The 15693-nt window shown below is 36.7% G+C and overlaps 1 protein-coding gene across 3 annotated transcripts; it reads right to left on the bottom strand.

Annotated features, from left to right (window-relative positions):
- Positions 1-542: 542 nt before the first annotated feature.
- MOSPD1 (motile sperm domain containing 1) lies at positions 543-14826 on the bottom strand. 3 transcript variants are annotated; one of them, XM_085325459.1, is made up of 7 exons: positions 14681-14825; positions 10360-10616; positions 10104-10179; positions 6578-6801; positions 4490-4651; positions 3813-3915; positions 543-1869 (listed from the first exon to the last, which is right to left on the bottom strand). In XM_085325459.1, exons 2-6 carry the CDS (start codon positions 10511-10513, stop codon positions 3851-3853), a joined length of 681 nt encoding a protein of 226 aa, XP_085181585.1. In that variant the 5' UTR covers positions 10514-10616; positions 14681-14825; the 3' UTR covers positions 543-1869; positions 3813-3850. The 3 variants fall into 3 exon arrangements, with proteins under 3 accessions (XP_085181585.1, XP_085181583.1, XP_085181584.1); XM_085325457.1 differs by lacking the exon at positions 3813-3915 and having other exon boundaries at positions 6575-6801; positions 14681-14826; XM_085325458.1 differs by lacking the exon at positions 3813-3915 and having other exon boundaries at positions 14681-14810.
- Positions 14827-15693: the final 867 nt, after the last annotated feature.

Genomic DNA, 15693 nt, shown 5'->3' with positions numbered 1-15693 from the left:
ACTGGGTTATAGTGATTGTGAGTTCCCTGATACGGGATTTAACTCCCCCTTTTGTACTTCTGCGTTTGGCAAAACAGGACCCTGGTCCGTGATTAGAACGCCAAGAATATGGAATTTTTGTTGTTGTTGTTAATATGAGTACTTAATCATTTAGCTTAGATGCTTAAGACAAGAGAGTTCTGCTGTTGCCCACATAAAAATGTAGGTACATTAATATATAACATAGGCAATGATGTACCACGTGACAGTTTTTCTCCCTAACTTCTGTTCGACTCTTTTACCATTCCTCAAGAAGAGGTTTTCACCTCATGAAAATCAGATTGAGCAGTGTAGCCACTTGAGAATAACAGTGGAGCTACAAGAATGCAACTCCATGATGGCAGAACAGTTGGAGCTAAATAGGATCTTAGAGTTTGTAACTGGAAAGAAAGTACTGCATATGCAGTACAGKATTTGGAACACCAACTGCTCAAACTGGTTAGTAATTTTTTTTTAAGACTGTTAAATGTTTCACTGTCTGATAGATGACACAATCTCAGTCCTTATGAGAATCAAATTAAAGTAACATTTTATTGTCCTTTAAAGACTTAGTGTATTTATATATAAAGAAAAACATACAGCGATTATTAACTTAAATTCAACCTCACTTTTTTAAGACCACCACCACTCATGTCTGCATGGCTTCTTTATACCTCCATGCATGAACAGAAAAGTGACTCATAATACGTAGGGGGAAAGAAGGTTTAATTTCCAAAACAATTTTTATACAGATCCAAGCATTTTATAGAAACCTCCTATAAATAAACAAGGGATTTGTGTGCATGAACCAAATGCAGGAATACTGGGCCCTCAGTAGAAATAAGATTTTTAAACTAAGTATCTCTACAATGAGATATCAAATGAAGGGAAATACTTGTTAAATGAAACAAGATAAGTTGTGAACACTCTGAACACTCACCTAGAACATATGTATAAAAAAAAATTTTGAGCAGGAGTTTCTCATACAAAAGAAATCCATTATCATAGCTATATGAGGGGGAAAAGTGTAGGGGAATGCCTTTGTTGCTATACTTAGTTTAGTCTCTACCAAGAGAAAAGTGTTGATTTATCTTCTGTATTATTTGTAGCATGAGTTCCACTTGTATTAATGCCATTCCATTTGTATATTGCATGCATCCCTAAAAAAAATGAAAGGATCCAATTACACAATTAATTCTATATTATTGTCTATAATCGTGATAAAAAATGGCTGTTGCAGAAATTATTTCCCCAGGTAAGAAAAGCACTCAGTGGTATACTTGTAATAGTGAAGTAAGGAATTTGAGAACTACTACTTCACCTAAATTTAATGGTTTATTTCATAGTATCACTGATGGAATTTTTAATTTTCTTCAATGATTAGGCATGACTTTAATCCTTCTGGTATGTATACAGAAGTGTTACGCACCAATCTCAGTATGTACAACCACAAACCAAATGAATGTTTTACATAAGACAGTTTGCTTTTATAGTGATCACACACTGATGTGAACATAGACTAAAAATAACAAATGTTGCTTTAATAAGGATTTTGTACAGTAGGTGTAGATATAAAAGTTTTTCAAATTATTTTCACAGGTATCACTGAACATTTCATAGCTGTCTGTTACAGAAGCACCTAAAAGTGCTTGAGTCTTTCATTTATTATACATAGTTAAAATATATTACACTTCTGAAGGTATCTTAAATCACTGAACAGTTTTGCTAGCATTTTAATGAGCCAAGTGGGAGTAAAAGGCAGTCCACATTCATGATGTGAATATACAGTAAGGTGTTTGACATCCTATTAAATCATTGCTCATGTTCTCAAAATAACCATGGTGATGAGACCTGAAAGACAAGAATTAAGAATTAAACATTTTAACTTCAGTGAATAAAACATTCAAAATAGAAAAGTCAGTTATCCTGCCACAGGCCAGAAAATAAGGTGAGAGCAAAAATGCATACAGAATTAATTTTTTTATATATATATACATATATACACATACACACACACATATATATACACATACACACACACATATATATACACATACACACACACATATATATACACATACACACACATTATATGTGTGTGTATTACACACACACACACACTTAAATACTACAAGTATTGCTCCAGAACTTGATGTAGTCAAAATCAGTGTAGGAAATTACATTAAGTACAGTAAATCTACTAACAGAACTTTAAAGAATATGTAAATACTCCAAACAATTGTAGATCTCATTGCTAGAAAATACCACTGAGATTTTAATGTAGGTAAGCACAATACTAGCACACAAGATGGCAAATTTGACTGGAGGTAGTTATGGCAGCGTAATTCAAATGCTGAATCATCACTAAGGCAGATTAATGGAAAACTACAAGACAAACTACAAGACTTTTTTCTGCTCTGTGCAGAATAGCATCTTTGTCTAAAACTAGTCTTTGATCAGTTAAGCTTCCTTGTCGGTCTGTACAGGGAACTTTCTACAGATTCTTTGTTGTGACCTTTAAAAGGGGGGAGGAAAGGAACTGCTCTGATAATTAAAGGTAAAAAGCAATTAAAAAGAGGTGTTCAACAGATGAAAGCAGAAGATCTGGGGCTAAAAAACGTACTCACAACACTGAAAAATTCACTTTAATGATGTGCTGACACAGGAAAAAAGTACAAATCTGCAAGTTCTTAGCCATGGGGTTATACTGTGCAAGGCAATGAGGTATATGAAAAGACATTAGGTCTCCTTGAATCCTAATCTTATGTAACAAGGTAATAGCACTTTTCTTCAGTTTTCTGAGTTTTGGGGCAATCTTGCTTTTTTCCAGTCTCAGGAAATATTAATAGCCCTTTACTACACAGAGTTCACCTAACATTCAGTGTTCTCACCATGGACAAAGAAATTACTGAAATTATTTTACTATCCTGCCACTATATACTAATTTAAATTATTTACTTTATAAAGATTTCAAAGATAGAAGCATGACAGAACAACATTGCAACACTGCCTTCCATTAGATAAGCATTTTCTCTGTTAAACAGGAAATACAGATCAGCTATTTGTTAAGTTKTGCACTAGCTCAGAAAATCAGTACTACAAAAACTGGTTATCTAGATCTTTACAGAGTAGTAACAGAGGTTACAGAAAGGTCCTACAGAGAGCCTATACCACTTAYATAGTTACATATCAGATAATAAGCGGTTTATTTTGTAAAGCATTTCTGTAAAGTAAATACTTCACATGTCACAGAGCCAAGCTGGCGTGGTATAAACCTCCATTTTAGGAGAATTAGCCTTTAAAGGCTAAGCCTTCCATTTTGTACTTAGCTGTGGAAGAAAGTGTTTTTGTCTGCTCAAGGGCAATCAACCTGTATTCTTTAGGAATAAGAACTGCATACAGAATGATACAGAATACAGTGCTATTCATGTGCCTAAGAGCACTGCTACCAAAGGAATCAAAACAGGTAAGAACTCATTTTACTTTATATTGCATCTAGAAACAGGTAAATTGTTGCAAATGTATGAAGTCATACAGGTGAATACTGTAATTGGCAACAGCTCGAATTGGAGTAATTTTCAAGACTAGAGGTAAAAATAAAGCAAGGGCTCCTGCAAGGTCCTGATCCAAAAATACATCACCATCAGCTCAGACAAAGCTGTGGGCTTTTTGTTAGTGACAGGTGAGTTTAAACACCATTTCATCACTACAGACTGACTTCAATGAGCCAGTCATTAACGTAAGTGTATGCATTAACCACTGAGAACCTGCATCTTTTTCAATCACTACCTCACCTCTATCTATCAGTTTGAGGCTGCCTAGCTCCTTTCCTTTAACTCCTGATTTCTGCCAGGTAGTAGGACACGAGAATGAGTTTAGTATGACTGTTCTTCAAATCTGAAAGAGTTACAGAAAAATAGTCTTATCAAATGAAATGTGCAACTCTTCTATGCTTGCTAATTCAGGAGCAAATTAAAAGTCAAGATAGTAATTGTCTGTTAGCAAGTACTTGCAACAACTTATTTCTATACATTTCAACTCCTTATTAAGAAGCTAGTGGATGGAGGTTTTCAAACCAGTTCCTCTAGGTTGGAGATAGAATTTAAAACAACAGGAGAGATCTAGGTTCTCCAATATAACAACTCTGTATCGCAGTGTAAGAATAAGAAACAACAACACATTCCATTCAGCTTTGTTGGCAGATTAGAGGCATTGGCAATTTCACCTTCATTTGGTGACTGGTCAAATTAGCAGGTAGGGGCCTGTTTATTACAAATATCAACTAAAATTTGGCCCAGAATACTTATGTTAATTGATTTCCCTTTATATCCCTGGGGCATGTAAGTGGAGATGCAAAAGAAAATGCACTGTCATGCTTTGTCTCCACCAAGTTTCCTGAAGCAAACATGGGAGAAATTTCCTTGAATCAAAGAAGTTGCAGGAAAACATTTACAAAATCCAAAATACTTACCTAAAACATAAGCAGCTACTAACTTTTGATTCACACTTAAATGGAGGTAGAGAGGCACCAGGGATTCCACTTCCCCCAAAGTAGGTAGCATTAGTGCTGCAATGCACACTATACCCAGGAAGACTGTTAGTAAACTAGGTCCCGATGAGGCAGTTCTGTTTTCTGAAAAATAAAATTATACCCGTTGTAAGGAATATCTAAGCAATATAAATGTTAAAAAATATTTTGCAAAAACGTCTGCAGTATATCAGAGCTGCACTAATCTGAGATTTTCCTTTGAAGTTTGGGGGGGGATAGGAGGAAGAGACAAGACAAAAATTTAAATCCATCTTCCTAAATCATTTTCATTTTGCAGTGAGAAAGCTGCTCTCTGTTGAGCCTGATGCTGAAACTTGTTTTCACATGACTTACCAAACACCTCCCTTCTGCAGAAACACAGCCTGACAGGCCCAGTGGCTATATATACACTCTCAAGACAGCTGGATGGTTTCAGCAACGCTTGAGCTTTCACCACACATCCTAACTCCATGCTTTGATTGATGTTCATTCAGTAATTAGTAATCAATTAGGAAAGAATACCTAAAGGAGCAGCACAGGCAGCAGAATCTGTTTACTTCTCCAGACCTCCCCATGCCCCCAAAAGAAAAAGAGAGACTACAAGAGCAGAAATTCTTGGGCTGGGTAAGTTCYTGTTCTTTCCTTACAGGAATCAAGGGTTGCACCTGCCAGAAGCAGTTTATACCACAAAGTAGTAGCATTTGAAAGTTACTTCAAAAACTGTGAGCGTGAAGCACTCTGACAGTGCAGTATCACTATGGAAATGCACACTACAGATGAAATTCTGTCCTTCATAGTCTTTATTCTGCTGCTGTTTAATAGCTGGAACCTACTCAAGGCACAGTGCGTAGCCTTTAAAAAGAGCTGATAATATGTTAGTTGAGTATCTCTAACCAAGTTCTTAAGACCCATTAGAAATTACCCAACGTTTCTATCAAGTTTTTGTATCCTCAAAGAAGCTAGCAATATGGGTCCTATTTTAATTCTGTCGATCGATTATTTCTAGACTGCAAGTTATGTACAAAACATTATAGTTGCTCTGTTTATTGTCGCCATATAATGTAACAAGCAAATTTCTTTTTAAGCAGAGGAATAGCCATTTGAATTACGGCCAGTATCAGGTTCTTCAGATGGTTCAAACATTTTGTTCTATGATTCCAGAGCTCTTAACGGTTTGCTTTCTTTAACCGTGGATCTTCCTATTATCTATCTTGAGGTTTTTTTCAGTAAAAGGTATTTCACCAGCCAATAAAACATATATAAATAGTTTAACAACTTGGTTTTATCAGCAGGAACTTTCTCAAGCAAGTTAATCTATTTTCTGGAATTGATTTCTGTTCTCATCTTGAAAAATAAATAGCGGCAAGAATATTTACAGTATAAATCAGTGAAACTAACAAGAAGGTAGTCAAGTCAAGAATAAGAATCAGTTCAGACTACAGTAAAAACTCAATACATTTCATATCTTCCCCTCCCATTACAATTTAATTGGTCAGTCCAGACTTTGCCCAAGGCTGTTGATTCAGCTCCTCATACGTAACTTGCAGAGAGCTTCCAGCTAGCAACTGTACTTTTCTGTCCTTTTCAAACCAACAAAGGAGATGACATAGAACAACGAGCATTTTAGAAGTTGTTTTGGCAATATTTCCTGCTCATCAGGAAATAGAGGATTAAGGCTTTGGAACAAACTCAGAATGGGCATATGTTCTGAAAGAAAGAGCCCAGGGGGGAAAATAACTCCTATCCTTTTGCAGATGAGTTCCTATTGATTATAATAGAAATTCTGCACCAGAGGAATGCAGTATGTACTCTTCAAGGCATAATATGCGAGCTTTGGACAGCAAAGGATCTTTATCACAAGCAGAACAGCCAGATTAGGGTTCCTGATCACTACCATCCTTCAGTGATAAAGATGGCAGTCTTATAGGTAATTAAAAGAATTATTTTTAAATTTATCTTAGTCTATTTTTTTTCTAGTCACTTGAGCTATTCAAAACTGCTTCAGAGGAGTCAAAGAAAGATTTCAACTACCTGGTTGACACAAAGTCTGCTCAAAAAAGACACTTTCAGTCAGATGTTCTTTTATTCGTTTTTCCTCTTCTTCCTTTTGTTGTTGTTCCTTTGCAGATGGAAGCAGAGTAGCAATAATCTCCTTTCTCCCCAGTGCTTTCCTCTGGCTCTGCTCAGACACTTGCAGGCGGAATTTATCTATCACACCATAGTGAGAAGCCCGAACATCTCTGTGACGGATCACACTGCACAGGAAAATAACATTTTTGAACAGGGGAACTAATAAAGGCAARTCTCCTGTGGAAATACATCCTACAGCCCCACGTTTCCCCTCTTTCCCCCATATATAGATTCAATGCAATAGTCCAGATCCTCATTCCCTCCTCCTCTGCTCAGCATTCTTGGAGATCTGCTGTCGTTCTCTCTCTCCCCTCCCCATGCTGGCTGCACATGAGAGGTTCTCTGGTTCCCAAACACACCTGATCCAATTGGCTGGCCAAAAAGAATATTTAATTCTTTATCTCAGAACGCAGCCTTTGTCTCAATCTAAAACCTAGCTGCCACTTTTCATGAATTATCAATTATTTGATAGATGCCTAATGTTTTATCAAAGTGGTTTGACATTGGCCAATGAGTTCAAAAGGTATGGGGAGGCAGGGGCAGACAGGGAAGGAAAGAAGAGCAGGACTGCCAAACATTTGGACAGACAAGGTAATGGCAAAAGCCTAGCTTTTTGAGGAAAACATGCTCAAAGTTTGACAGTGTTTTCTCAGAAGCAAAACTCATTCCCCCATAGCAAAAATTGAGAAAAAGGCATTTTCAAAGTCACTAGCCCACCATTCAGGGCATGTTTACAGTGCAGTCAAAATTATAGCTGTGTATTTGTATAAACATGTCTTGGCTGTCTTTCAGTGAGCAAATCTGGATATCAGTAATAGGGCTCTGTTCTGTCAGAGCTTTGTTCATCTAACCTTGAGTGTATTTTGCAGCCTGAATTGAAATGCATGAAGTTGCAACTACTCCACTAGCCAGCAAGAGCTAGGTCAGGTACATCTACACAAGCAGTAGTCGCAACTCAGACTGCAGTGTAAACATACTCCTTGAGTCCTAACGAGAAATTCAGTTGTTTTCCAAGTAAGCTTTCTTGCTGCTCAGCTACTACCCTGAGCTCTACTCTCTTGAATGGGTTGACTAAGATGGCTTCAACTGTAAAACAGAAGGATGGTTGTTATATTCCTCCCAGTCTTACGCATATCACAGGAAAAAAAAAAAAAAAAGCACGTAGGAGTCACAAAAAGCAATTTTTAAATAACACTGGTCAAAGGTCATAGAGACCTTTCTGTGAATGTGCTTTGCTCAGCTATCTCCTCTCTGCAAATATACTACGAAAACACTCACATACCTAGCTTAAAAAAAAAACAATACCATTTAGGTTTTGAGGCTATATCAATTCTTAGGGTTAATATGGATTGTAATTATTTTTTCCAAGGTAGATCTTTTTTTTCTTGAAAGGCTACTCTACATTTCTAAGAAAAATAACAGCTAATCTGATTTTTTTTTAAAAAAAGTAAGTGGCTTCAAGAAAGTTGACAGCTCCTGGAGAATGGGAGGAAAGTCTTTTTATCTTTAGTGATACTGGATAGTATTCTTAAAATTGTTTCAAAAAAAACTTATCCTTGTGGCAACATACAAAGTTGCAAAAAGATTTTTATGTTTTAGTCTGCATTTAAAGGAACTATATGACATCACAACATCTACAAAGTCAGTAATTAACACATAACTAGTTCTTGTAATTGGTATCTGGTTTGAATAGACTATTCAACAAGGAAACAGAGAGCAAGTCATCATCTAAGCTAGAAGCTTGCAGCAATATAGGTAGTTCTACATTGCTTTAGGAGCAAAAGAGTGTCCTTATGACAGGCTTTCAGAAAGTAATTTGATTAACAGCTGGGCAACTGCCTTCACTAAAACAAAAGGCTTTTTTCCAACAATCTTATTTCTTACAATTGAACACATCAGGATATCAGGTGCAATTCTTTTCTTCCTTTAACATTTCTTTTTAAAATTTGTTTCTACTCTTAGTGCCATGGTACTAAGTATCAACCTAAACAGAATCTTTACATAACACTGTGCTATGAGAATATGCATCTGCTGCCAAGCAAAGAGATGTTTCTCTGCAGCCCCTTATAAACAGATACATTCTCCTGTTTCTTTTTAAGAGATCATTGCATAATTACAAGCTCTGTAGAATATCTGTTTATCTGGCAAATGGCCATACTTAACGTAGTACTGCTCATACCCTAGCAGTAAACACTGCCTTTAGACAACAACCGTTGGAAAGGGTGGGGTTTTTGCTACAGAAAGAAATCCTGTGCAACAAGTATATATCTTATTTTCATTTAGTTATTAAAAGACATTTGTCAAAATGACCTAAATGTAATCAACATTGCGCAAATGTCTGCTAAAGACTAGAACAGCTCACTAATATGCTTGTATCGTCTGACCAATTTTGTGCTGTTTTTAGGATTATTCACCAAATAATGCCCAAACTTATTAGTCCAAACAGTGTTTTAAACATCCTCTCTATTTGGTGAGTCCCCAGAATTTTCTAAATTATACCTAATGAAACTAACATAATGAAAAGACCAGCTCCCTAAGCACAGTACCATTTATCTGGCAAAACCCAGATCATTTAGTGGGTTTTTTGTTGTTTTTTTTTAATACAGCTATTCATCTGCCAGAGATTCCAGAGTCTTACAGTTGGCAAATTTCTAGTCAGAAAGCTCAGTATGCTCTTTTAGGTACTTCATACTGTCTTTAGCCATACCTGACTATCCAGAACTCACACGCACCAGCACAGAAATACTGTGGCAAATGGAAGATGAAAAAGATCAAGCCATTTTAGTTTAAATAGCTATTGCTTTCGCTACTTTGAATCATAGCAGCCAACAGGCCCTATACATCATTGTGATAACTTAACCAATCTTCATCATTTCTCTGATATTGGGTTGGGACCTGAAAGGAGAAGCAAGGAAAGGAGAGAGGAAGAACAAGAGTGGTAGTCAGGGGGAAAGGTAGGCAAAAGTACCTTTATTAAACATGTCCCAGGAAAGTGTGCTCAGTAGAACTTCATACATTTTCATTTTGCCAGTCTGCAAACAGATATTTCTCACAAAGAAATCCCAGCCCTGGGGGTCTTGCTTTTCTTCTTAGAAATAAGAAAGTACTTAGAGGAGGCTCACATTACTCTCTCTGCTGATTTACAAACTATACTACAGGATCCATTTACTAGCATTTTACTTATGCTTAAAGATAAAATTAAAAAAGAAAATATATCCAATATTCTAGTACCTCTGTCCTAAAGCAAAAGGACAGCAAAGACTGGGCAACCAGAAGAATATAAGAGATTAGAAAAATCCTATATATTTATCCAATTTAATTTATACTATATATACTGGCATTTACTGCCTCTTGAGTAATAAAGGAAATGAAGGAACTCTCAGATGTCCTATAATAAGGAAGAAATAAATAACCAACTTTTACTTACATATCAACACAGCACTGAGGCTTCACTGCACCAGCAGCATCAACCACCGCATATTTATTGGGAGTTGTACAAAGAACTGCAATTGAAAAGGACAGTAGCAGTAATAAAACATGAATACCTCAAAAACTGTATAAACATATCTATGTACAGACACAAGTTTAGTTTTGCCACCAATATGATTTGTTACATGGTTTATAAGTAGGCTCTTCAAGATTACCAACTAACCCTTTAATAGAACTTAACCTAGGAAACCCACCTTTGAATTTTAAGGCAAACTCATAGGGGTTATAAAGAGTCAACACCTGCTTGTGTGTTGACTGGTCATCTGCATAAAATATAAGTTCTGTAGGAAAAACAAAAACAGGAAGATTTCCTTCCACTAACTCTGGTTGTCTTTTTTGTTGCTGCATTGGCACTGAATCCTCCTTGCTGCTTCTTGTGTTCTTATGATTTTGAATCCTCAGAGACTTCAGTTTTTGAATCGTTTAAGAATTCCAAAGCATTTTGGCAATTCTAAAGGAAAAAAGGAGAAAAAGGGAAGAAGATTATTTCCATAAATCTATAGCAAACTAATGCAGACAACAAAAATGTTCAAAATATAGATTTATAACCAGGCATCAGGTGCTGTATTTAAGTTCCTTCAAAAACATGGAAATAAAAATATATATTTGTATCAGGTTTCCCTCTAGTTAAAAAAAAAAAAAAAACACACTATTAAATAAATGGAAAAGCACTCCTTCAGTGCATCACTAAAGCACTTTGGGTCCCCGTCCATGACAAGGACCATGACAAGCTCATGCTGCTTCTTTGCAAACACAAACCAAACAACAAAATTCCATCCCTGCCTCGTGAAACTAACACTTGAGAAAAGACAGAGCAGAGATGAGGAAGCACAAGACATAAGGCAGCAGCAGTCATCACTTAAACAAGAATCCTGCTGCAGCAGTGACCTACTCAAAACATTCCAGGATGAAGTGTAATAACTTACGCATCTGCTCACATACGCACTGAGGTATGTCAAATCACAGACTCGGAACAAAAGAATGGAGAACATCTTCATGCCTTGCTTAAACTATATTGTTGTTACAATTGGATGGTAGTTAAAGGCAATGAATTTAAAAATAACTAGGATGAATAATACCAAATAGATTTTGGACTTGTTACTTGATTAAAAAATAAGGTATTCTACCACCACTGTCTCTAATCAAAGTACAGCTATCATAATTCTCCCTTCCACTACCTCCAATTTTGTTCTGAGTGTCACTCCACAACTAAAACCAGAACCCATGACCTGATCAAGTAACAATCTTAAATCTAGTTCACAAAACAAAGTTAAGGCCAGATTCCTGAATGTACTTACCATTGACTTTACATACTACAGACAGAAAAAAATAAAACAGCTATATACATCTTTTCCAAGAACGTCATATTTTGTTGTATCTCCATAGGTTACTAATCAAACTCAAGGTCTCCTTCGCAGGTTAATGTTATTCTACAGTAGAAAAATACTAAAAGAAGAACACAACTAACTTCCTACTGACTTATTAGCTGTAAGTTCTACTTTCAATGAAGCTTTATAAAACAATGGCCATTTGAGGTGCTCACTGGACATGTAAACTAACCTGGTAGCACCTGAAGAAACTTAGTTTCTAAAATTTCCAGCACAGAATAGCCCCAGCAGTATGAACAATCAAAAATAAGTGCTTGTTTTTATGTTCTGAACACCATAATGTTCACATTTCCAAACATCAGATAAGTGTTTCATATTTGGAAAAAAAAAAAAACCCACAAGTTTAGATGTTCACTAGATCATGCAGAGACAGTATTTGTAGTCCTTCTCATACCTTCAAATTTGCAGGATCTGATTCTTATTCATAATCTAAGCTTTTCAGCCTCTTTAAAAAAAAAAAGAGGAAAAAAAAAGAAAAAAAAAGAAAATCATCCTTGTAGAATTTAAAAGTATGGTTCTTGTTGGAATCTCTTTTCCCAAGATCCAGTTTCTTTTCAGAGCACAGATTTATTTCTAGTTCACTGAAATGCTACTAATAATATTCTGAAAACAAATCTCCAGTGATAGAGTTCCAAGTTGATGTTCCACTACCTTACTAAGATAGGTCTAGGGTGGGGGGGAACAGAAAACAAAAAAAAAACACAAAAAAAACAACCTTAGTGCCACCCCCACCCCATCAGATCTGTAAATGGGGATTTGGGTTCTAAATGCTTGCTAGGTTTTTGGTAAATCCCTTTTGTTCCAGAAGAATTAATAAATTCTGGAATCACTTTGTATAGCAAGTCTAGGTATTATTTCTTGAACAACTTAATATACTATTGCTGAGTAACAGCCATTGTTCCATTCAAATATATAAAGATTATATGAGAATCTAATGTGAAAAAAATATGCCAGCTCACAGGAATACAAAACAATTTGTTCTGAAACTTCTTACAGACAGAACATTAAAAAAAAAATCCTGTGAAAAGTTAATTCAAAGCAATATACAATAAGCATGTACGAGAACCAAAGGTTCTCATACCTATATATACTGCAAACGTTATACATATGTACATATATACAGGCAATCTTCTGAAATGAAGAAGTTATTTTTTTCTAATAAATGTTTTAAACCATATTTTAATATGTTCTTCAGACTACCATACCAAAGCAAACTACTGCTAGGTATTTCAGAGTGACTCTATTTACTATAATTCAAAAAGACTATTTCAAACCATTAGCATGATGTTGATGCTTTACTGTTTATTTAAACACTGCACAGGTTTCATTCCAAATCCTGAAGTCATACTACAACTCCAGCTACTGATGATCTTCAGCTCAGCCAAAGGTTTAGGTGTCTAAAACCTCACAAAATCACAATGTCAATCATGGTATGGATCACTAAGCCTAATAACTGACTTTTTTTTCTAATACACCCACCAAAAACACAGTGCATAACCCCCACCCCAGGATTCCACAAACTTGCAGGATGAAAGCTACTAATCTTAAAAAAGTATATCCTACTATTGCTTCATTTTCTTATTTACCTTGGCTGGATAAGAAATTACTACTCAAACTGGCAGAAGTAAAACCTGGCAAACCCTGGTCTACAGCACACGTTTGCTGACACAGCAGTGTCACTCGGGATATAAATTTGTGTGACATTTCTATGAAAGCAACAAGCACACATTTTGAGACAATTATTCTATCTTAAAAGTCACCTAGCTGGGAAAAGTACTTTCACTGATGTTACTTGGTGAGATATTCCAAAGACTACATTATAAACTACACATATGCTGAGGAGATTTGCTGATATAATATCAACAATAGCCTACCTTTCACACAACACTCATCAACCTGAAATTTTAAGGATCTTAAAATACAGACTTTCTTGTAAAGAACTTTTGTGCAGACTAAACCTAAAGCATCAATCCTATAAGTGTTCAGAATAAAGCTACAAAACAGACTGCCTTTGGTATCCCAGCTTGTTCATTTAAAACAAGCTTCAATATCACTATTACATATACCAGTATCACAGCTACACTGTGTGCAACACAGGCATATTCTTAACACCACAACTGAATTTTCAGTCAATAGTCACCATGATTACTTGCACAACATGAAGTTAAGCACAAACAAATCTTTGCAAAACACAGATCTGCAAATCTTTGCAAAACATAGATCTGTGGCCTTAATTCTGCAGCCTTAAACGTGCAGATAGACTCCTAGTACAACCAATGAAACTCTTCACAAGTGCAGGAATCTGTCAAAAATAATGCTCGTTACAGGACATGGGCCAAAACATAACACCTTAACAATGTCGGCCAGTTTTTCAGCACCCTTTTAAGTCCAGACAAACAATTGTCACTGATAATTTTTTTAGCTCATTAAAGATCTCCCCTCCCTGAAGTTACTAAATATAATACTGCTTGTGTCACAATAGCACAGATCTGCCAGCATTTCCTTTGAAATCTCTCTCTTCATAGATTTAACTTGACAGAAAAATAAACATGAAAAGTAACTTTCCTCTAGGATTAGAAATAAAAACAAATCACAGTCAGTAATATTTAACAATACTCACTGAAAAATTAAATCAAATCTTCTGTTCCATTTTAACGTCTAACAGCCTCATCACCGTGACTTCTGAATGTTTGTGTGTTATTTTTTCCCCTAACAATTGCAAATAACTCTACAGAATATCATCTGCTAAACATTTTATTCAGAACATAGCCTCCTTAGAGTCCTAACCTCCACATTTCTGTTTTAAAAATTGTAAATTAAAAATTACAGTGTAATCTATTTTTGTTATAATGCAATAATATCTCACAATCTACCCCCTAAATTTACACAATAAACTTTTCTATAGTATATACTCAAGTAAACTAATGAATGATGTATGTATGCCTTCTGAGCATGTGTTTACAAAATAAGCCACAAACTCTTCTTCAGAAGTCTAATAAGCAATTACTTTAACGTTCAGCTACATGCAAACACAACGTAACATCTGGAACAGGTCTATTAACATTTTGTTTCTCCAAAGTTTTTGGAGGCCTGAATGTGCACTTACACAATCTAATGTTTAAACTACCTGCAATTATTTGGGAGAGTCATCCAATGACTAGAGCACAGGACCAGGAGTTGGGATTGCTGGACTCCATTAGTGCTAACTCTGCCACTGACACTCTGCGACCTTGAGCAAGCTGGTTAACCTCACTTCAATTTGCTAATGCATAAAGGCACATATTCTGCAAAATATGTAAGTGGGCAGATAGTCACATTTAAATAGGCAGAACCACTCTGAGATTTTGCAAAGCCTAGGTCAAAATATACTGTTGTTTACCTCTTTACAAGATGATATGAAATGTAATTAATAACTGTCTCCAGGATGCTCCAGACATTAAACAATCCTGGAGCGTTACCTATTAGAGTGGATGACTACAACACGCATAAATTGTGCTGCTACAAACACCAAGATTTATTAGGTCCACATTAATTTCTTTCCTTCTATTTTTCAGACACTGAAGAGGGGACAGTAACATAGACTTTACTCAAGTACAAATGATATATATGCAGAAGCAGGGGAACATGAAATACCACCTGTGCACTGTTTCTGCTCCACACTATTACCTGCCTCAGGAGGCCCGACCCTAGGGCTGACTTTCAAGGCCATACCTGCTTTAGCCTACATTTCCTCACTTTCAGGTTGCRCTCAGCGTCCCAAACTGACCGTTTCTCAACCACGACCTGCGTTCATTAGCGCTACGTGGCTCCCCCCCCCCAGCTCAGGCCAGGTAAACGGTCAGCTCAACCGCCAAGACACCAYAGACTGTCTGAAGAAAACACCGTTTCCTAAGAGGGCGAAGGGAGCAAAGGCGTCCTAACTCGACTCTGAACCTGCGTCTGCTGGAGAGAAAGAAAATGACATAATTGCCCACGCCAAGGTTCCCTCTTCGCCACTCGACAACCAGAGCAGCGACGAAGGCGCTAACGGCCCGCACCGCTGCAGCAGCGCAGCCCCGCGCACCCGCGGCCGGGCCCGGCAGGCCCCGGCGGGGCCTCGCAGCGCGGCCGAGGCGCCGCGCTCCCCCCTCCTCCTCCTGC

The sequence above is a fragment of the Rhea americana genome, unplaced genomic scaffold (genome assembly GCF_003343005.1).
Source record: "Rhea americana isolate MKP2758 unplaced genomic scaffold, rheAme1 scaffold_98, whole genome shotgun sequence".
Lineage (NCBI taxonomy): Eukaryota > Metazoa > Chordata > Aves > Rheiformes > Rheidae > Rhea > Rhea americana.
The sequence above is the reverse complement of the archived record's forward strand: the minus strand, read 5'-3'. Positions and strand labels throughout refer to the sequence as shown.